Below are 22,353 nucleotides of genomic sequence, written 5' to 3' on the forward strand. Positions count from 1 at the left end.
GGGCTAGTTACTTAATTCTTCTTGCCTCAGTTTCCTCATCTGTAAAATGAGCTGGAGAAGAAAATGGCAAACCACTCCAGTATCTTTGCCAAAAAAAAAAAAAACCCCAGAGAGGGTCATGAGGAGTCTGACATGACTGAAATGAACACTAAAAAGTGCTCTAGGCAACTCTCTTGGACTTTGAATTGTAGAGAAGTTGGTAGAGGGAGTTTCCTCATCTAAAATCCCTGCACCAGTGAAATCACAAATCTAGTATCTGTTATTGTCCTGGGATTTGATATTACATATTAAAATTTAACAGAAATTAGTTTGAGCATTCAGTTGGCAAACTACTTCAATTTTCTCTCTGTAAAATGAGATTGCTAATTACATCACCTATCTCTTCTCCTAGGGTAATTATTATGGGGAAAGTTAATGGGAATTATAAACTTTGCACATCAGGGCAGCTAGGTAGTGCAGTGGATAGAGCCCTGGGCCTAGAGTCAGGAAGACCTGAGTTCAAATATGGTGTCAGACACTATATGTGACTCTGGGCAAATCATTTAACCCTGCTTGCCTCAGTTTCCCCCAAAAACGGTCACAAAGAGTCAGAGACATGACTGAAACTACTGAACAAACTTTAGATGTGAGTTTGTTGCTCTGGTTTTGTATGGTTAGCAGTTTTATATTGAATTAATAATGCAAAACAGGTAATAAAGTACTTTACAAATTATGAATAGCGACTACCTTTGGTTTTAGACATCAACAAGGTGGCTGATTGAGGAGGGAAAGGAAGAAACAACATTGTGGAAGAAAGGAAAAGAATGAGGGAAAAAATGACAACTTCTTTCCCTCCCATAAAAGGGAGTAGGAGAGGATGGAGAGGGGAATCATTGATGTAGCGGGAACTGCAATGGTTATATGGTCCAAACCCCTGCTTTTACAGATGAAAAAAGAGACCTAAGGAGAATAAAGTGATTTGCCTAAGATCATAAATGAATCATCAAAGTAGGATTCGAATGTAAGTCTTCTGACTGCAGAGTCAGTACTTTTCCCAGTAGATGAGGCTGCTTCTTGATAAAAGAAAAAAAAAATAAAGCAAAAGGAAAAATAATGAAAAGGGGCAAAAGAAAAGGAACTAAATGGACAAGAGGAAGAAATCAAAAGGTTTACACTTAGAAACCCAGTGAAGTTTAGGAAGGAAAGAAAAAGCATTTATTAACCATCTACGATGTGCCAGGAACTCTGAAAACACTTTACAAATATTATCTTAATTGGTCCTCACAGCCCTGGGCGGTAAGCGCTCTTGTTACTTGTAGCAAAACTCTATATCCTAAAGAACCCAGAGCTACATATTCAGGCATTTATCATCTTGCACTTTGCAGATACTGTATTTTTTTTATGAATTGAAGGTTTGTGGCAGCCCTGTGTCAAGCAAGTCCACTGGCACCATTTTTCCACAGCATGTGCTCATATCATGTTTCTGTGTCATATTTTGATAATTCTCACAGTATTTCAAACTTTTTCATTATTATTATAACATCTGTTATGAAGATCTATGATCACTGATCTTTGGAGTTATTATTTAATTGTTTTGGGGCACCATCCATATAAGACAGTGAATTTCATCAATAAATCAGTGTATTCTGACTATTCCACTGACTGGCTGTTCTGCTTCCCATCTTTTTCCCTCTTCTTAGACCATCCTATTCCCTGAGACACAATCATATTGAAATTAGGCCAATTAATAACCCTACAATGGTCTCTAAGTGTTGCAGGAAAAGCAAGAGTCCATTGATTTGGCAAACTTCATTGTTGTCTTATTTTAAAATTTTCAAAAAATTCATTTTAAACTTAAGTTAAAAAAATAAGAAAAAAAGAACATTTCCATGTACACAGCAGGGCATAAGAAAGGATTCAATATAAAAACATAAATTTCCAGCACATACTGTTTACTTTTTTTTTGGAAAAACTATTGAATAAATACTACAGATTGTTTTAAAAAACTATCCAGCTTTTCTGTGCTTCCTTCTAAATTTGTTTTAGTTCTCTGCTGTGGACTTTTTTCTTCTCTCCCTCCCCACACCATTCCAGAGGAGGCTACAATTAAACATGAATACACACACATACATAGACACATGTATATATGTATGTATGTATAACCATGCTATACATACTTCTATTTATGAGTTCTTTCTCTCTGGAGGTGGATAGCATCTTCCTTCATAGGTCCAAGTCTCTCCATGTTTTTCTAAAATCAGCCAGTTCATCATTTCTTATAACACAATGGTATTCCTTCACAATCATATACCACAATTTGTTTAGCCATTACCCAGTTGAAGGGTGTCTATCTTTTTAACCTGTCTGAGGTATAATAGGATATCTCAAAATTGTTTTATTTTGTATTTCTCTCATCAATAATGATTTAGAGCTGTTCCCAAGGCTTGTTGTTTGTTGACTCAGTGAAGTCTGCCTGGAGGTGTGTGTCCTTCATCCTTCAGCCCCAGGAAGTTGGTTTTTTTCCTGAGGTCTTCTCAAGTTGTCTTAGGACCCCAACTTTTATTTATTTCTGCTACTTTATGTTCACTTTGAGGCAATGTTCTTTTTTGTGGAGGAAATTTGGAGAGCCTAGAATTTTCTGACCTGCTCTGCCATCTTCCCAGAATACTCTCCATTGTTTTATTTTAAGAAATTGCCACTGTCACCCAGACTTTCAGCAACCACCATCCTGATAAGTCAGCAGCCATAAGCATCAAGGTAAGACCCTCCACTGGCAAACGAATTACAACTTGGTGAAGTCTCAGATGATGGTTAGCATTTTTTAGCAAAAAATATTTTTAAATTAAGGTATGTATGTTTTTTTTTACACATAATACTATTACACACTTAATAAACTATTTTTGCTGTTGTTCAGTCATTTTTCAGTTATGTATGACTCTTCATGACCCCATTTGGGGTTTTCTTGGTGAAGATACTTGAGTGATTTTCCATTTCCTTCTCCAGTCCATTTTACAGATGAGGAAACTGAGGTAAACAGGGTTAAGTAGCTCGCCCAATGTCACAAAACTAGTAAGGGTTTGAGGCCAGATTTGAACTCAGGAAGAGGGGTCTTCCTGACTCAGATCTGGCACTCTATCCACTGCATCAGCTAGCTTCCCTGTAACAGACTGTAGGCTAGTGTAAACATAATTTTATATGCACTGGGAAACCAAAAAAATTGTTTGACTCATTTTATTGAAATATTCACTTTATTGCAGTGGTCTGCAACTGAAACTGCAATATCTCTGAGTTATGCCTACAATTTCTATCTACTGTCTTTGAATTGAAAAATTAGACAGATGAAAGCCAGAGAGAAAAAGATGAAAATATGATCAAAGGAAAAATTCAGTGAATTAGCTGGAAGTGCATTTTTGTCTTGGAAGCTTAATCTTCACAGGAAGAAATAATCATTCCTGAAGATAACCTATAGTAAACAGTTGCAGGCCCAATGTTACATCAGTTTGAATGTATTATTGTTTTCCCCATTATGTTTTCTTTGGCTGACCTCTTGATTTAAACCCATTATTTTCCCCGCTGAACTTAAAAATGCATGAAGGAAATAATAGCTTTCCATTGGACACATCTTGAATTTACTGGGAAACCGGAACCTCACAGTCTTCATTTCCATCCTGTACAAATGCCTGCGGTCTCGGGAAAGAGGATGCTTTTATTAACTTTGTGAATTGGATGCAAAATCAAAGGGGGAAAAAGCCTTAGTTTAATTTCAGGATAAATTTTACATTTTTCTACTCATCTTAATAATTTTGCTTCTTTCTATTAGTACTACATGAAACCTGGGGAAATTTGTCATTTCATTTCCTTTAGTCTTTTAGAAACTCATAGAATCTCAGGATTAAAAGGGACTTAAGTGGTCATCTGATCTGAACAGGAATACCCTTTATAATCTCTTTGACCAGTGAGTGGACTTACAACTCTGCTGGATTGATGGGGGTGGGGCTAGGAGTGGTGTTCACTGCCTTCCAAAAGGAAACCCATTCTATTTTTGAGTTGCTTCTCCAGCTAGAAAATTTTTCCTTGTAGTGAACCAAAATCTGCACTTCTGTAATTTCTGGCCATTCCTTCTCCCTTTGCCCTTGGTGCCAAGCCCCTAAAGCTTGATCCCATTTCTATATGACAGCCTTTCAAAGACTTAAAATTAGCTTATCATCCACTCACCAAACCTTGTGGAAGTAGTAAGGTTCAGTAATGGAATAAATACTGATTTTGGCAACACCTGGGACCTAAATTCAAGTTGCACGTGACTAAACATAAGATTTAACAGCCTCTAAGATCCTTTCTGGCTCTAAATATATGATTCTGTAAATTTTCTGTTCTCAGGACTTGAGTTCACATCCTACCTCAGACATTAGCATCCTGACCCTGAGGAAATCACTTGGTTTCCTCATCTGCAAAATGATGCTTACAATAACAACTTCCTTGTAGAATTTTTTGGGAGGTTCAAATGAGAAAACATATACAATGTTTTGCAAACCTCAAAGCACTATATAAATATTTTGTTCATCTTCATCATCATCATCACCACCACCACCTAGGGTAAATACCCCAAAATTTATAAACAGATACTTTTATAGTTTGATGTCCAGTACCTTCATTCTCCTCTGGCCAGAATACTGCTTTCCATTTCCCTAAAATCTGGCCAGAACAAGTACTTCAGATAGAGAACTTCAAGATCAGAATGTAGCAGGATCACCACCCTTCTCATTCTATCTTTTTTTTTGGAGGGCAGTTGGGGGGTAAGTGACTTGGCCAAGGTCATACGGCTAGTTTTTATGTTAAGTGTCTGAGGCTGGATTTGAACTCAGGGCCTCCTTACTCTAGGGCCGCTGCTCTATTTGCTGAGTCACCTAGCCACCCCTACCCTCCTCATTCTAGAGGCTAAGATTGTGTTATGTAGTCTGAGATTACATGGCTTTTGTTGTTCAATCATGTCTGACTCTTTGTGGCCCCATTTGGAGTTTTCTTGGCAAAGATACTGGAGTGGTTTGCCATTTTCTCCAGCTCATTTTACAGATGAGGCAAACAGAGTTAAGTGATTTGCCCAGGGTCACACAGCTATTAGTATCTGAGGCCAAATTTGAACTCAGGAAGATGAGTCTTCCTTAATCCAAGCCCTGGCAGTCTATTCACTGAGCCACCTCACTTGCCATAGCAGGCTAAGATTGAGGAATATCTAATAGCTCATACAGGTAAAATATTTGGATGATGAAAATGAAAAATTTAAACTGTGTCAGTTGGCCATAGAAACTGTTATATTCCTTTGGCTTTTAGAACTATTAGCCATAGATTGTTGTCTGGATATGCCTTAACGATGTGTTTTATGGACCCAGTTCAAGGTCTAAAGTTTGTCTATTTGTTATGCATTGAAATAAACCTTGACACTTTGGATTAATGATTTTATGTAAATAGCTCCTCCTGGATTTTTATCCTCTGTCTTTCTTTTGTATGCTTTTTCCAAAAACTCTCTGTAGAATATTTGCTAAAAAAAATGCTGCAGGTCTTCCCAGGTTTCTTTTAATATCTCATATAAACTGACTTACCACTCAGACTATAGGACACATTTTAATAAAACATAATCCTTTACCCCAAGTACTTTCTTTTAAAAAAATCCCCCTAATATTAATAGAGTCTTTAGGCATTAAAGAAAGGACAAGAAGGATACTGCTCATAAATTCACAGATTTAGAGCTAGGAAGGAACCTTAGAGGTGATCTAATCTAACCCTCTAACTCTACAGATGGGGAAACTGAGGCCCAGAGAGGTTAAGTGAGTTGCTGGGGGTTGAACCAAGGTCTTCTGACTTAAAGTCCAGTGTTTTTCATCCACATACCCTGCTACCTCCCAACTGTTCCTTTCTAGCTATATATGTTGTCTTAGTCGTTGACTACCTTCAGAAACTTAGGACCAAATTTAACTGTGTTTTTAGAGAAATATCCTTTTCAGATAGGTTTAGAGTTGCAATAGTTTTCTATGTTTTAGAGATGTTTTGAATCTATGGATACCCTTTCTCCATTTCTCTGTCTCTGTTTCTCTGTCTCTGTCAGTGTACACACACACACACACACACACACACACACACACACACACACACACTCATACTTACACACAACCAACCATTGAAGGCCAGAATGAAGCTGTCCAAAGGTATCCAAACAAACAGTCATCCAGTTGTTTGGTTTCCGTTATTTCACACAACTGATTTGATTTATTTTTCACTGAATTGGCAAATTACATTTGTATTGTGTAGATATAGCCTCAATGTCAAGTAAAATATAAATCAGAGAAAAAGTAGTGGTTTTGGAGTCAGAGGACATTGCGTCTAGTCTTAGTTCTGGCATGTATTCCTTGGATGGCTTTGGACAAGATATTTCTCCTCTCATGGCTTCACTCATCTGTGAAATGAAGGAGATCGGACTAGTTTGCCCTGAGGTTAAAGAGCAAGCATATTACCAATTTGACTCATAAATCTTTTTCATAAAGGAGCAAAACTTGGAAATGGAGAAGCTGACATTATAGTAGATTATCATTTTGGGAAATTTCTCAGAAGATTCATGTGATTTTTTAAAAAGACTTAACATAGGCATTAGATAGGGCAACAGAAGTGATAATAACAGTGTCTGACCCTGCAGAGACTGAACAAGTATAATTTCTTTCATTTCTATGTAGTTTTATTCAGGAAGCAGGTTAGCTTATGGAAAATGAGCTTAGGAAAGAAACATAAAAATAATGGATATTGTACTTTTGTACTATATGTAGTACCTTTCAGAGTTGTAAATAGAGTGGGGGTAATCAGAGTCTATTCTAGGGTACTAACATCTAGAAGGAATGCATATTTAAAATAATGATTATTAAAATTAATTTAATTATTAATGATTATTAAAGAGTATGCAATTTAAATTTTTGCTAAATTTACATTAAAAAAAGCTTCTTTTATGCTCTTTTGAAAAAGCACTGCTATCATTTCCCAGAAACTATAATCCCAGAAAATATAATCCCCTTGCCCTTAATAGAACCTTCCTTCATAACAAAGAAATATAGCAAAGTATTAAGTTGGGTATATTTGAAAATGTCTGCCTCTTTCTGTACTTATAACCTGCCATCTTTGCTGAAAGGCAGGAGACATGCTGTATCATCAGTCTTCTGAAATCATAATTGGTCACTGTAATAAAATTTTTAAGTCTTTCAATTTTTAAAAATATAAGAGAATTGGGGCAGCTAAGTGGTGCAGTGAATAGAGCACCGGCCCTGGAGTCAGGAGGACCTGAGTTCAAATCCGACTTCAGACACTTGACACACTAGCTGTGTGATTTTGGACAAGTCACTTAACCCCAATTGCCTTCCAAAAAGCCAAATACATACATATGTACATACATACACATATATACATATATACGTACATATATACATATATATACACATATATATGAGAATTGTAGTCATCATGTAAATTGTTCTCCTGGTTCTGATTATTTTACTCTGATCACTTTTTTTTTAATAATTTCAAATTGATTTTCAGAATTTTTACATCAGTTCACAGCTCTACTGATAACATACTAGTTTTCCCATAACCCCTACAACACTGACCATTTTCATCTTTTGTTATCTTTACAGGTCTAATAGATATGGGGTTAATTTGATTTTCTTTTATTAGTGATTTGGAACACTGAATTATATAGTTGTTAGTAGCTTATATTTCTTTCTTTTTTTATTTTTTTGGAAAACTGCTCGTTTTACATCCTTTGAGGACCATTTATCAATTGTAGAGTAGCTCTTATCCTCATATTGCAAATAGATGACAACATTTCTGGTAAAGCTTTGTGTATACATATACATATATATATACAGGTATGTGTGTTTTTGATACAAAAATTTTCTTTTCCTATTGTAGTCTTACTAGTTTTGCACAAAAACTTTAAAAAGTCACTTTGTGACTCCCCACCCCCCTCTCATTGAGAAATCAAGCAATTTAATATAGATTATACATGTGTAGTCATTCACAGCACATTTCCATATTAGTCATGCTGTAAAAGAAAACATAAATACAAAAAGAACCACCCAGGAAAAATAAAGAAAGTTAAAATAGTATTGAATAATTTGAATTTAATAGTAACAAAATGTAATTTAATTATATTTATATTTTGATTGAACATGCATTCTGGGACCTTGCCCCCCGGAATGGAAATGTCCTGGCTTCTCACTTACCACTGAATTGAATTTGTCATGATTCTTTCTATTATTTTCACATCATGAATTATAAAGCGGCATAATAATATATGTAATTATAGAAAAATAAAGTTGGAATTATAAAGATGGTATTTTCTTTGTTCTACTTGCCCTAGATGCCAGAACTGCTAGCTATAGTTCTTGTACTTTTAGTTCAAAGACATCAAAGCATCATTTTTTTCTTATGATGTAGATGAATTTGGTACAAAGCCATTATGTTATACAACATCATCATTGTGATCATCATCATGGTCATGGTCTTCATCATCATCATCATCATCATCACTACTGTATTGACTACAGAGGAAACAATTTTTAATGATGGAGTATTTTTGGTTTTGTAATTCTCATAGGATCATAGATTTAGGAGTTCAAAGGAACTTTGAGGCTGTCTGCTGCCTTGTATTCTGTTTCTTTTGTACTCAGGAAATTGGGAAGTTATAGCTATGTCAGTGGTCCAAATCTTTAGTCCTTTTGCCAATGAAGACTTGAGGATGTTTTTATTTAAAAAAAGATTTGTCAGTTATAAAGCATTTATTTTCTTCCCCTCTATTTCCATACCCACAAACTAAACAAAAAATGAAACTTTTAGATAAATATTCATAGTCAAATGAAATAAATTCTGTCATTGGTTATGTCCAAAAAAACCATGTAATCATTCTGCATTTTGAGTCTATCACCTTTCTGTCAGGAGGTAACATATTTCATCTTTAGTCTTCAAGGATAGCTTCAATACCTTTTAAAAATATTTAGTATTTTATTTTCCTCCAATTACATGGAAAAACAATTTTAACATTCTTTTAAAAATTTTGAGTTTTAAATTCTTTCTCCCTCCCCACCCCCCTCTCATTGAGAAATCAAGCAATTTAATATAGATTATACATGTGTAGTCATTTACAACACATTTCCATATTAGTCATGCTGTAAAAGAAAACATAAATAAAAAAAGAACCACCCAGGAAAAATAAAGAAAGTTAAAATAGTATGCTTTGATCTGTATTCAGATTCCATCAGTTCTTTCTCTGGGAATGAATAGCGTTTTTCATCCTAAGTCCTTCAGAGTTGTCTTGGATCATTGTATTGCTGAGAATAGCTAAGTCATTCACAGTTGATCATCTTACAGTATTGCTGGTACTATGTGCAATGTTCTCTTGGTTCTACTCATTTAACTTTATATCAGTTCATGTCAGTGTTTCATGGTTTTGAGAGCACCCAACTCATCATTTCTTATAGCACAATAGTTTTCTATTACATTCATATACCACAACTTGTTCAGCCATTCCCCAGTTGATGGGCATCCCCTCAGTTTCTAATTCTTTTCCACCACAAAAAGTGCTGCTATAGGTATTTTTGTATGTATAATTCCTTTTCCTTTTATTATCTCTTTGGGATATAGACCTACTAGTGCCATTTCTGGGTCAAGGGATATGCAGAGTTTTGTGCCCCTTTGGTCATAGTTCCAAATTGATTTCCAGAATGGTTGAATCAGTTCACAGCTCCATTAACACTGCATTAGAATTCCAATTTTTCCCATATCCCCTTCAAAATCTGTCATTTTTTCCTGTCATATCAACCAATTTGATAGGTGTGAGGTGACACCTCAGTTGTTTTAATGTACATTTCTCTAATCAATATGATTTAGAGCATTTTTTCATATGACTATAGATACCTTTGATATCTTCATCTGAAAAGTGCCTGTTCATATTTGACCATTTATCAATTGGGAAATGACTTGTATTCTTATAAATTTGACTCAGTTCTCTATATATTTGAGAGATAAAGTGTTGATCAGAGAAACTTACTGTAAAATCCCCCTCCCCCCCCAATTTTCTGCTTTCCTTCAAATCTTGGCTGCATTGATTTTGTTTGCATGCAACCTTTCTAATTTTAATGTAATAAACTCTGTTTTGCATCTTCTAATTCTATCTCTTGTTTGGTCATAAATTCTTCCCTTATCTATTGATCTGAAAGGTAAACTATTCTGTGTTCCCCTAATTTGCTTATGGTATCTAAATCACATACCCCGTTTGACCTTATCTTCATACATGGTGTGAAATGCTGATCTACTACTTCTGCCAATCTGTTTTCCAATTTTCCCAGCAGTTTTTGTCAAATAGCAAGTTTTTGAGCCAAAATCTTGGATCTTTGGGTTTGTCAAACACTAGATTACTATAGTCATTTACTACTGTGTATTGTGTAATTTCCACATTAGGCATGTTGTTAAAAAAAACCAAACAAGAAAAGTAAAAAAAATAATTGTGCTTCAATCTGTACTGTTTAGAACATTTTTGTAAATACCCATGATAGATAATCCATCCTTCATTTCTATATAATTGTTAGGTGGTACAGTGGATACAGTGTTAGACTTGCAGTCAGAAGATTTGGGTTCAAATTCTTCCTCAGACATTTACCATTTGGGTGATCCTAGTCAAGTCACTTAACCTCCTTCAGATTCACTTTCCTTCTCTATAAAATGGGAATAATATTATTGCTATCATGGGGTTGTTGTGAAAAGTACTTTGTAGGGGCGGCCAGGTGGCTCAGCGAGTAAGAGCACTGGCTCCAGTGTCGGGACGACGTGGAGATCGAATCCCGGGCTCAGACACTTAGCACCCACCCAGAAACACCTGGCCGTGTAGCCTTGAGCAAGTTACTTAACCCCAATTGCTTAGGGGCGGCCAGGTGGCTCAGCGAGTAAGAGCACCGGCTCCAGTGTCGGGACGACCTGGATCAAATCCGGGCTCAGATACTCAGCACCACACCCAGAAATAACTGGCCGTGTAACCTTGAGCAAGTTACTTAACCCTGATTGCTTTAAAAAAAAAAGTACTTTGTAAACCTTAAAATGCTGTATAAGTGCTAGCTATTGTTATATTATTGTGATGATGTGATGCCAATGGCTGGGTAAGGAAGAGAGAGAGAGGTTGAAGGAGAGAAAAGGATGAGGATAAGACACTGAGAAGCATGGAGAGACTTCCTGGAAGGGGAAGAGGAATAAAAGACTAAGAGACAAAAAGGAAAAGGAAGTCCAAGGGGAGAGAAGAATTTAGAGAAGGGGAGGAAAGGAGAGAGACATAGTAAGAGTTATAGAATTCCATGAGAAAGGAAAAAGAGCACCAGGAGCCTAATGGAAGGCCGTGTGGCGCAGAAGAAAGAACCCTGGGTTTGGAGTCAGAGAACCTGGGCTCGAAGCTGGGCTTTCACTGCCTTTCACTGCCTATGTAACCTTGGGCAAATCATTTCACTTCTCTTGTCCTCAGTTTCCTCATCTGTAAAATGAAAGATCTTTAAGTTTTCTTTCAGCCTCAAATCTATAATTTTATGAGATAGAGGTGAAACAGCTCTGAGTAAGAAGAGTCAAAGATAGAATACTGATGACAATTATTACCATGTACATCAATACAAAGAGTCTTGATGTAAAGACAAGTTTTGTCTCCTCCATAATTCTGGGTAAGTCTATCCTGATAGGGAAGATGACTTCTATTTCCAGTAATAATGAAAGAACAGCAGTGAAGGGTTCTCCCCTGACTGCCATTAGACTGATTTGCCACCATTAGAGACTGACCTTCTACATGGAATAAGTTTGATTTCCAGTCTTTGATTTGGGAGATCTTCTATGTTTCAGTGGGAAGTTATTAACTATCTTTTCCTCTCTTGCAGATTCCAGGCATTTGTCTATTTTGCATCAGTCTTCCAATCCATCTCTTGTGGCATCCATTACTTGGCTTCTGTGTTCATGGCTGTTACCCCCAAGTTTTCCTGCAGGGTCCTCGGAAACATAAGTCAGATCCTCCTTCATAATTCATCTAGCCTGCAGCTAGAGGATGCCTGGGCACTGTTCACACCAGGCAAAGAGGATTACATGGTAGTGCAGCTGCAGAATGGAGATGTTTGGGAACTTGCTCAGTGCAGAAGGTCCAAAAGGGAGGACCCTTATTTTGAATACCAATATGATGGTAACAAATCTGACTTTCCTTGTACTGATGGCTACTTTTATGACCAGACAAAGTGGAAGAGCACTGTGGTGACTGAATGGGATCTAGTCTGTCACTGGGAGTGGTTTGCAAAGTCCATCCAGCCTACTTTCATGCTTGGAGTCCTGCTGGGGGCAGTAATTTTTGGTGATCTTTCAGACAGGTAAAGTATAGATGTTATGCCTTTGCAACACAATATCTATATAACTTTCTATAGACCCTTTTATTGTGTACTCAAATGTTTTTCTAACAGTTCTTTCACCAAGTTTGTCACCCAGATTTGTCTGCTAGGAAGTGTGATTTAGGATTATTTAAACTTTTTATACCGATAAAATAGTCATTGATGTATTTCCTAGTTTCATCTTCCTCAATGTCTTTATTATATGAGACCTAAAAGGAAGAGTGTGAAATATGAGATCCTACATAATTTTAATAGTTTTTACATTAATGCTTCTGTAGATTTGTCATCTCTTCATCGTGGGTATTGTGTCCAAGGGTAGATCCTTTCTTATTCAAAGTGGCACATTTTATGCTCACAACCAACCTGGAGAGGTTACTGCAGAGAGAAATTAAGTGATATTTCTCTAAGTCATGTAGCAAGTGTCTTAGGCCTGATTTTAACTCAGGTCTTCCTGACTCCAGGTCCAGTGCTCCATCTACTGTGCTACCTAGGATAAGAAAGTATCCAGGGGTGGGGAACCTGTGGTCTCGAGACCACATGTGGCCCTCTAGGTCGTCAAGTGTGGCCCTTTGACAGCTACACTTGAGGACCTAGAGGGCCACAAAGTTTGGATTCAGTCAGAGCCTCACTTGAGGACCTAGAGGGTGACATGTGGCCTTGAGGCTACAGGTTCCCCAACTCCTGGTATGATACCCTTGGACTGAGTACCCATATTGAGTGGGTTAAATTTTAGAGTGTTAATTAAATGTTAGAGTGTTAAAGTAAAAACTATTAAAATTAGGTAGGATCTCATATTTATGTAAAAATCCTCTGAAGTGACTATATATCAATTCAAAAAGCATTTAAGTTCCTACTACATACTAAGCAGTGTGCTAGGTGCTGAGGATGCCAAAACAAAACAGTCCTTTCCTCAGGGAGTTCACATTCTAACAGAAAAAACAAATATAAATAACAAGGTATGGATAGAGTAGATAGAAAGTAATCTCATGGGAAAGCTCTAGCAGCTTCAGGGATAGAGAAGATGGGATATGAACTGAATCTTGAAGGAAGTCACAAAAGCTATGATGCAGAAGTGAAAAGGGAGAACATTGTAGGTATGGAGGATGGCAAGTGCAAAGGTGTGGAGGTGGGAGATGGGTGATGGAGTGTTGTATAAAAGAAAGAGAAAGTAGGCCAACATAGCTAGATCATGAAGTATGTGGATGGGAGTAAAATGTAGGAAGATTAGAAAGATAGGAAGCTTAAGAAAAGTGTTAAATGTTAAACAAAGGATTTTATCCTAGCGGTAAGAGTGAACCAATGGAGATTGAGTGTGGGATTGGGTCAGTGTAGGGAAGGTGACGTGGTCATTCTTACAATAGAGAAATAGAGAGTTTCCTCTTTGGAAACTCAGTAGAGGATGGATTGGAATTCATTCTTGAGACTTGAGACAGGGAGACCAAGTAGAAAGTTAATGCAGTTATCCAGGTGAGAGGTGATGTTGATGATCCTAACTCCAGTTGGAATTGTATGAGAGGAGAGAAGGAGATGTACCTGAGAAACATCATGAAGAGAACAATGATAAGATCTGGTGGTGGTTTAGCTTTGTGGGGTGAATGAGGACAAAGACTTGAGTTGGGTGACAGTAACAGTGGGGATCAGGAAAGGCTTTATATAGAAGATGGCTCTTGAATTGAATTTTGAAGGAAAGTAGGGTTTCTGAGACGTGATGGTTAGGAGAGAGTGCGCTCCATGCTTGGGGAACAGCCAGCAAAGGTTGTTCCCCAAAAACGAAGGCAACAAAGATGCTGGCCAGAGTATCCCATGAAAGGAATAGGAAAAAGGCATGTTTGTGTGGATTGTAGAGTGTTTGACAGTTAGGAATATAGAAAGCTGCAAGGTAGGTTGGAGCCAGATTGTGAAGGGTTTTACAAGTCAAAGAGTCAAGTTTGTACTTGATTCTAGAACCAATAGGGAATTGCTGGAGTTTATTGAGGATGGGAATGACATGGGAATGATGATGATGATGATGATGATGGTAACAATAACAACAAAAATTGTAAGAACACTAATAATAGCAATAATGATGATGATAAACATATAATGCTTTAAGGTTTGCAAAATGCTTCACCATCATCATCTCAATTGATCCCCACAGTTCAAAAGTAGGGGCTATTGTTATCCCATTTTACAGATTGGGAAACTATAGCTGAGAGATGTTAAATGACTTGCCCAGGGTCACAGAACTGGGAGGTATCTGAACAGCATTTCAATCAAGTTCTTCCCGACTCTGAATCTAGTCCTGTATCTACCATGTAATTTTGCTTTTGCTTTGGAAAAATTTCTTTGTCAGCTGTGTGGCTGATGCATTGGAGAATATGGAGATCTGAAGGTGCAATATCAGTGAGGAGGCTGTTGGAATAGTTGAGACAATACCTAATGAAAGCTTCAATTACTGCGGTGGCCGTGTGAAAAGGGAACTGAGATAAGAGAGGTGGTGGAAATAGAACTGAGAACACTTAGCAACTAATTAGATGTGTTATTGTGGTTGTTTGTCCTTTGTTCTCAAAGAGAGCCATGATATCATGGAGGTGATGCTGTGACATGCAAGTGAATTAGATTTGAGTGAGGAAGGGCTGTGCAAAGTCAGCAGCCTCACTTTTTCCTCCAGAGCCTTCTGGGCCCAGTGGCAACATACACATCAGGACAACTGGAGATGACCCCAGATGTGGTGGAAGACCTTGATCTTTTAAATCTGAGGACTTTAGTAGGTCCCAGTTTGACTGAGGCAATGACTATTTAGTGATTAAGGATAGGTAGAAAAAATGAGGCAAAGAATGACCTCTTCAATGGGGAGGGAGGGAGGGAAGGAGAAAGGCAGAGAAGGAGAGAGAGAAAGAGAGAGAGAGAGGGAGAAAGAAAGAGAGAGAGAGACAGAGACAGAGAGACAAACACACACAAAAACTATGTGAGAGAGAGAGAGAAATTGGCGGGGGGGGGGAGAAGGAGATTGAGAGAGAGAAGAGGAAGGAGAAAGAGAGAGAAATTGAGAGTCAGAGATAGCGTGTTTGTTATACTTCCGTGTGTATATTACCTTATTATATATTATCCGTGTGTCTATTACCTTATTAGGCAATGCTTTCCTAGAAATCGAAAGGTAAACCTGTTTTAGAAGCAAAGAAGTGCCAGCTCTGTCCTGTCAGGGGTTTGTCCCATTCTTCATTAATTAATATATACTGTGACATTTGTCCATGACAGATGGAGTCAGTGTTCAAGGTGGTTGTATACCAATGTATACCAATGCTTTGTTTCTTCCATTGTGTGATTCTCAGGTTAGGAAGGCGGTTTGTGATGTGGTTCACAAGCACTGGGCAGTTCTTCCTGGGAGTCGCTGTGGCTTTTACATTTGACTATTACAGTTTCATAGCTGTACGCATTCTTCTTGCTATGGTGAGTGTCTGGGAAAAATACAGCTCTTCCATTCTGGCGTGTTTCTTAATTTAAGCTTAGTTGTGCCATACGGTAGGTGATGGAAAGTCAGAAAACTGAAACCTGAACATTACAAGAAACCTCCTATTGTAGGGGTGTCGAGGCCACGTGTGACCCTCTAGGTCCTCAAGTGTGGCCCTGAAGCCGCTGGCTCTCTACCCTAGCCTGTTGTTTCTTTTTGTCCCTTTCTCTCCAAAGTTGCCACTTTATATAGAATAATAAAAACTGGTATTGGTGTAGCATTTTGCGGTTTGCAAAGTACTTTACTTAAGTATAATATAATTTCATTTGGTCTTCCACATCAAGCCTGTGAGATAAGTGCTACTACTCTTCCCATTTTATAAGTGAAAAAACTGAGGATAAGAGGGGCGACTAGGTGGCACAGTGAATAGAGCAACCACCGTGGAGTCAGGAGGACCTGAGTTCAAATCTGGCCTCACACATTTAACACACTTACTAGCCATGTGACCTTGGGCAAGTCACTTAACCCCAATTGCCCTGCCTTCCCCCCTCCAAAAAGCAAAAAAACCCAACAACAACAACAACAAAAAACCGACTGAGGATAAGAGCAAGTAAGTGACTTACGCAGGGTCGCAGAATCAGCATAGTATAAAAGCACATTTCATTTTGGTGTATATTATAGGAATTTTATTGTTTTAAGGTGAATGTTTATGAATATTCAGTGATAAAGGATATTGTTTTTAATTTATCAAAGGAAAGAAGCTAAAATTATAAAACTAGATCATAAAAATTACAAATTATAAACTAAATTATAAAAATTAGCCACTAAATTTTACTTAAGTAATAAACAAAATACTGATTTTTTTGGAGAGTTTGAGGTATGCCCAGGCAACCACATATGCATGTTTATACCAGCAAGTAAGTATCTGAGGCAAACTTTGAAGCCGGGTCTTTTTGATTCCTTGTCTAGCACTCTACCCATGATGCCACTCTGCCTCTCATCTGTACTGTTTTTTTTTTGGTCTTTTTGGAGGGGGGAAGGCAAGATAATTGGGGTTAAGTGACTTGCCCAAGATCACACAGCTAGTAAGTGTTAAGTGTCTGAGGCTGGATTTGAACTTGGGTTCTCCTGACTCCATGTCTGGTGCTCTATTTACTGTGCCACCTAGCTACCCCCTCTCATCTGTTCTTTATAGTTTATATGATAAGGGTTAGTGCCCTCCTACAGGTATCCCCTCAATAGAATGTAAAATCCTTGAGCCCAGGGATTATTTTTTTGTTCTTTGTCTTCCTATCCCTAGTGCCAAACAGTGCTGTACATATAGCGGCACTTCATAAATGTTAAATTGAATTGAATTCCATATACTTTACCAAAAATACATACTTGGAAATTATCCTTTAGTTTTGTTGTTAGTAGATCAAGATAAGTCAGTTCCTCTAAAATTACAACTGTAGTTGACTTTGTGATGGAGAGATTTGGAAGTGGACAACTGGGGCAGTAATTATGTGTCTCTGAAGCTCCCTTTGCCATCAACATTAATCAAAGGAATCATGTGACTTATTGTATCTCCTTAAGAATTTCCCATAATCTCTTCCCTCTTCTGGTGGCTGACCTGACAGAAATTAAAAATGGTTCAGCGTCTGACATACAATACAATAGGCTGTCCTACAATACAGCTTCCAACAAAACTAGACTGTCACGAACCCCAGGTAACAGAATTGTTTACCTTTATATCAAGAAAGTTGGGAAAGCACCAAAATCAGCCTGTGGTGTGTGCCCAGGAAGACTTCGAGGTGTTCGTGCAGTGAGACCTAAAGTTCTTATGAGGCTATCAAAGACAAAAAAGCATGTCAGCAGGGCTTATGGTGGCTCCATGTGTGCTAAATGTGTCCGTGACTGGATCAAGCATGCTTTCTTGATTGAGGAGCAGAAAATTGTTGTGAGGGTGTTGAAGGCCCAAGCACAGAGTCAAAAAAGTAAATAGAAAGGATATGTATTTTGAATAATAAAGAAAATTAAAATGTGAAAAAAAAGAATTTCCCATAATAGTTTAATATGAGTTAGACTTAAAAAAAACAAACTAGCTAACACCTCATCTTACATTTGCAAAAGTTACACATGGCTTAAGATCCAAGGTCTGAATATCTTGTGTGACAGTGGAAAGAATGCTGGATTTACGATGAACAGACTTGGGTTCAGTTCCCCTTTCTACCAGTTACCACCTGTGTGATATTAGGAAAGCTGCTCAATCTCTCTAGGTCCCAGTGTGCCTGTAAAATGAGGGGTTGGAGAAGATGGTCTTCAAGCCCCTTCCAGAATTAAAGCTCTGCTATGATCTTGTCACCGTATCCACCAAACTCTTTTGGTCTGTGACAGATTAGCTGGCAATAATCTTGGCTTGGCTAGTAACAAAATATTGTTCTGCTTATCCATGTTTGAAGATGGAATTCATTAAAATGAAAAATTGTTGCTCAATAGGCCAAGATTGTTTTTATCCAATGATTAAAGAGTTGGCAGATACAACCAGTGGAGAGGAATTATGTATTAAGCCTTAGAGAAAAGACTTGGGGATGACTTAATAATTTTCTTTTGGTCTATGAAGTCTTTTTGTTCAAAGGATATTCTTTCACTGTTCTCCCAACTCTCCTAAAGACAGAAGAAAAGGAAAATGTTCTTAAGCTGCAGGATGTGATCAAATGAGAAATGTTCTGATGGCAGGGCTCATTAAAGCAGCAGGACAAGTTAATAAGAGATTTTGTATCATTTCCTTTTCAGGCTAAATAACAAATAATGTCTTGACATCATATGGCTGTATAATAGTACAGGATGTCCTCGAGCCAGCTTCAACCTACTCACCAGAGCTGATTGTCAAATTTTCACGATAAGCATTTACTTCTTAGACATTGGCAAATGCTAAAAATCAGGGCTTATTTTTATTGTTTTGTCAATATTCAGACTTCAGAAAGTGATGGGGGAAATGTGGAGAAATGCAGATTAAGCTTAAAAATGTGTTGTGAGTGCATTTTTCCTCCTGGAGAGGCAGTTGTTAAACATTTTAAACTACCCTGGAAGTATTCTCTTTCCTAGAGGGAGGTTGGATGAGTTAGTTGGCTTTTTCAGGTCCCTACCATTCTTAGCATTCTAGGAATCTATTCATTTGCCTGTCAGTCTCGCAATGAAAAATGAAATCCTCCCCCCCATTATGCCTCATGTACTTCAGAAGCTATGAGGTTAAAGTGTAACCACTCTATCTTCAGGAAAAGAAACTAGTGGTTTTTGTAAGAAGATTGAAAAGTAGCATGCCTAACTTCTGTTCCTGACTGCAGTTATTCCCAGAGACTATTCCCACTTAATATCCCAAAATGACTGGTCACCTATGACTTTGTTTTGCTATCTATGACACTGAAATTCTTGTAAAAAAGTTTTATTGATGCTTTTTAAAATAACACTGTCACTTCCCAATGACTGTTCTTGTCCCCTCTCCAACTGAACACTCCCTTGTAGCAATTAAGTATAGTTAAGTAAGTCAAATTAAAGCTGATTATGTCTGAGAATGCATGCTGCATTCTTCATATACAGTCTGCCACCCCTCTGCTAAGAGCTAGGGGGAATGAGTCAGTGTCAGTCCTCTGAAGTTACTACTGGTTACCACAGTGACTACAGATCTTTTTTTGGTGTTTTTTTTTTTTTAGAGGGGGGATAGCAGGGTAATTGGGGTTAAATGACTTGTCTAAGGTCACATAGCTAGTAAGTGTCGAGTGTCTGAAGTCAGATTTGAACTTAGGTCCTCCTGACTCCAGGGCCAGTTCTCTGTTCACTGCACCACCTAGCTGCCCCTGACTACAATTCTGAAGCATTTTGTTGTTGATTTCCTTTACGTTACTGTGGTCGTCGATTTTCACTTTTGGTCTAGATCATTTTGCTCTGAATCAGTTCATGCTAGTGTTACCAAATGTCTCTGAATTCTTCTTGGAATCATTCTTCTTGGTCTCCCAAGCTTTGTTAAATTAGAATTGACTAGTCAACTGTGCTTAAAGAGTTCCTGAGAAATAATCAATTTGTGAAGGAGTGGGAGCAATAATAAAAAGTGGCATTGTAAGCTTTGCAAAGGGTTTCCTCACAGTGAGTTCAATTTCTCCATTTTAAAGAAAAGGAAACTGAGGCACTGAGCTGTTAATTGCCTTGTCTGCAATCACAAAGGTAATCTGAGGCAGCATGGAAACCTTGGTCTTCTGACTTGTTTTCTCATCCTTTTTAGGAGCAGCTAAGTGTGACAGTGGCTAGAGTGCTGACCTAGGAGTCAGGGAGACTGGAATTCAAATCCAGCCTCAGACACCTACTAGCTCTGTGACCCTGGGCAAGTCCCTTAACCTCTCTTTGTCTCAATTTCCTCAACTGTATAATGGAGACCATAATAGCACCTAACTTCTAGGCTGGTTGTGGGGATCAAATAAGATATTTGGAAAGCACTTAGCATAGTACCTGGCACTTAATAGGTGCTTTTCTTTTTCTTCTCCTTCTGTTTTCTTTAATTCTCATGGAAATTTTTATTGTTCTTTTTTTTTTTTTTGCTTTTTGGAGGGGGAAGGCAGGGTAATTGGGGTTAAGTGACTTGTCCAAGGTTACATGGCTAGTAAGTGTGTTAAGTTTCTGAGGCCAGATTTGAACTCAGGTCCTCCTGACTCCAGGGCCCGTGCTCTATTTGCTGTGCCACCTAGCTGCCCCAGGAATTTTTACTTATGAAGGACATACAGATGGTTCAATTTTCTAAGCCTAGAGATAGAGACACTAGGAAGGAGGAAAGTGTTAATGTAGTGACAAAGAGGTAGCTCTAGTAAATGTGAATGGTACTAATGCCTTCCTCATGGGTTAATCTAGAGGATAATAAATTGCCTGGGCAAGTCACTTATCTCTATTTGTCTCAGTTTCCTCATCTGTCAAATGAGCTGGAGAAGGAAATGGCAAACCACTCCAATATCTCTGCCAAGAAAACCCCAAATGGGGTCACAAAGAGTCAGATATGACTGAAATGACTGAATGAAAAATCATTTCCAGCAGTGAGCATTTATTGAACATCATTTGTGGAGATTCAGGGGGACACCAGATGAGAGATTAATATAACTAGACATTAATAAGAAGCTAGCTAAAACAAATTCTACAGAATTTTGTTTAAAAACAAAAGATAAATTTCTTCTAACATTTATGTTCAACAAATATATATATATATATATATTTTTTTTTTGCTGTTTGGGGGGGGGTAGGGCAATTGAGGTTAAGTGACTTGCCCAAGGTCAAACGGCTAGTTTTGTGTTACATGTCTCAGGCTACATTTGAATTCAGGTCCTCCTGACTTCAGGGCTGGTGCTCTATTCACTGCTCCACCTAGCCGTCCCCCCCCCCCCCCCCCCCTATATAAATAAAAAATATTTTTTTTTTTTTTTTTTCCTTTTTTTTTTCTTTTTTTTTATTACTCCCTCCCCCTTCTCCGCTAGTTCTCTCTTTCTCTCCCCCCCCCACCCCCCCCCCCAACCCCCAATATATATATATATATAAAATATTTTTTTTTTGCTAGGTCCTCCAATGTGATCCAATGTCACTGGCCCCCTTGCTGTTCCTTGCAGTAGACATTTCATCTCCTCCCTCCCCATGTTTACTGGATGTCCCCCATGCTTGGAATGTTCTCCATCCTCTTTTCTGTCTCCTGACTTTACTCTAGCTTTCTGCAAGTCTCAGCTAAAATGTTACCTTCTTCAAACAGTGCCTTCCTTTGGGGCTTATTTTCAATTTATCTTGTATCTCTCTTGTTTGTACAGTTGTCAAAACTACCTCTTAGGCTGTCAGCTCTTTAACAGCAGAAATTGTTGTTTGCCTCAATTTGTACCCAATGCTCAGCTTGCCCTACTAGGGGCTATGTACCCTGTATGTTGGGCAGCTAGGTGGTGAGTGGATAGCGTGCTGGGACTGCAGTCAGGAAGATTCATCTTCCCAAGTTCAAATCTGACCTCAGACACTAGCTGTGTGACCTTGGCCAAGTCACTTAACCTTGTTTGCCTCAGCTTCCTCATTTGTAAAATGAACTGGAGAAGGAAGTGGCAAACTACTCTAGTATCTTTGCTAAGAAAACTCCAAATGGGATCAACAAAGAGTCAGACATGACTGAAAATGAATGAACAACAACATGCTGCATGTCCTGCAAAGAGAATTACTAAGTAAACATAAGGTAGGAATTTAGAGAGAAGATCATTATGTAAAGAAGGGTAATACAAATAATTAAGGAAAAAGGAAAAACTTGAATGCTCATTGCAAGTAATTAAGGAGAAAGAGAATTGAATGCTATTTGAAAACATTAAAAATCTTTTCTTGTCATTTTTTCTTTCTTCTCTACATAGGGTATCAGGTGAATGTCATTCTCAGGTGGATGTTCTCCATTACTAGAGTAAAGATAAACATAATCAGGGTGGCTAGGTGGCACACTGAATAGAGCACAGGACCTGAGTTCAAATCTGGCCT

The 22,353-nt window shown here is 37.9% G+C and overlaps 1 protein-coding gene and 1 pseudogene across 2 annotated transcripts in view; both read left to right on the forward strand.

Moving 5' to 3' along the window:
* SLC22A16 (solute carrier family 22 member 16) overlaps nucleotides 1-22,353 on the forward strand; it is a 61,587-nt gene that overhangs the window by 12,861 nt on the left and 26,373 nt on the right. For both annotated transcript variants that reach the window (XM_069077048.1, XM_069077049.1), the window contains exons 2-3: nucleotides 11,919-12,395; nucleotides 15,725-15,842. In XM_069077048.1, coding sequence (XP_068933149.1) covers nucleotides 11,919-12,395; nucleotides 15,725-15,842 — 595 coding nt within the window. The remainder of the gene's footprint in view (nucleotides 1-11,918; nucleotides 12,396-15,724; nucleotides 15,843-22,353) is intronic.
* LOC138152953 (large ribosomal subunit protein eL34-like) lies at nucleotides 17,365-17,879 on the forward strand (annotated as a pseudogene).

The sequence above is a fragment of the Petaurus breviceps genome, unplaced genomic scaffold (genome assembly GCF_028583685.1).
Source record: "Petaurus breviceps papuanus isolate PSGF00001 unplaced genomic scaffold, PetGlider_PUasm1.0 90977, whole genome shotgun sequence".
NCBI classification, from domain to species: domain Eukaryota; kingdom Metazoa; phylum Chordata; class Mammalia; order Diprotodontia; family Petauridae; genus Petaurus; species Petaurus breviceps.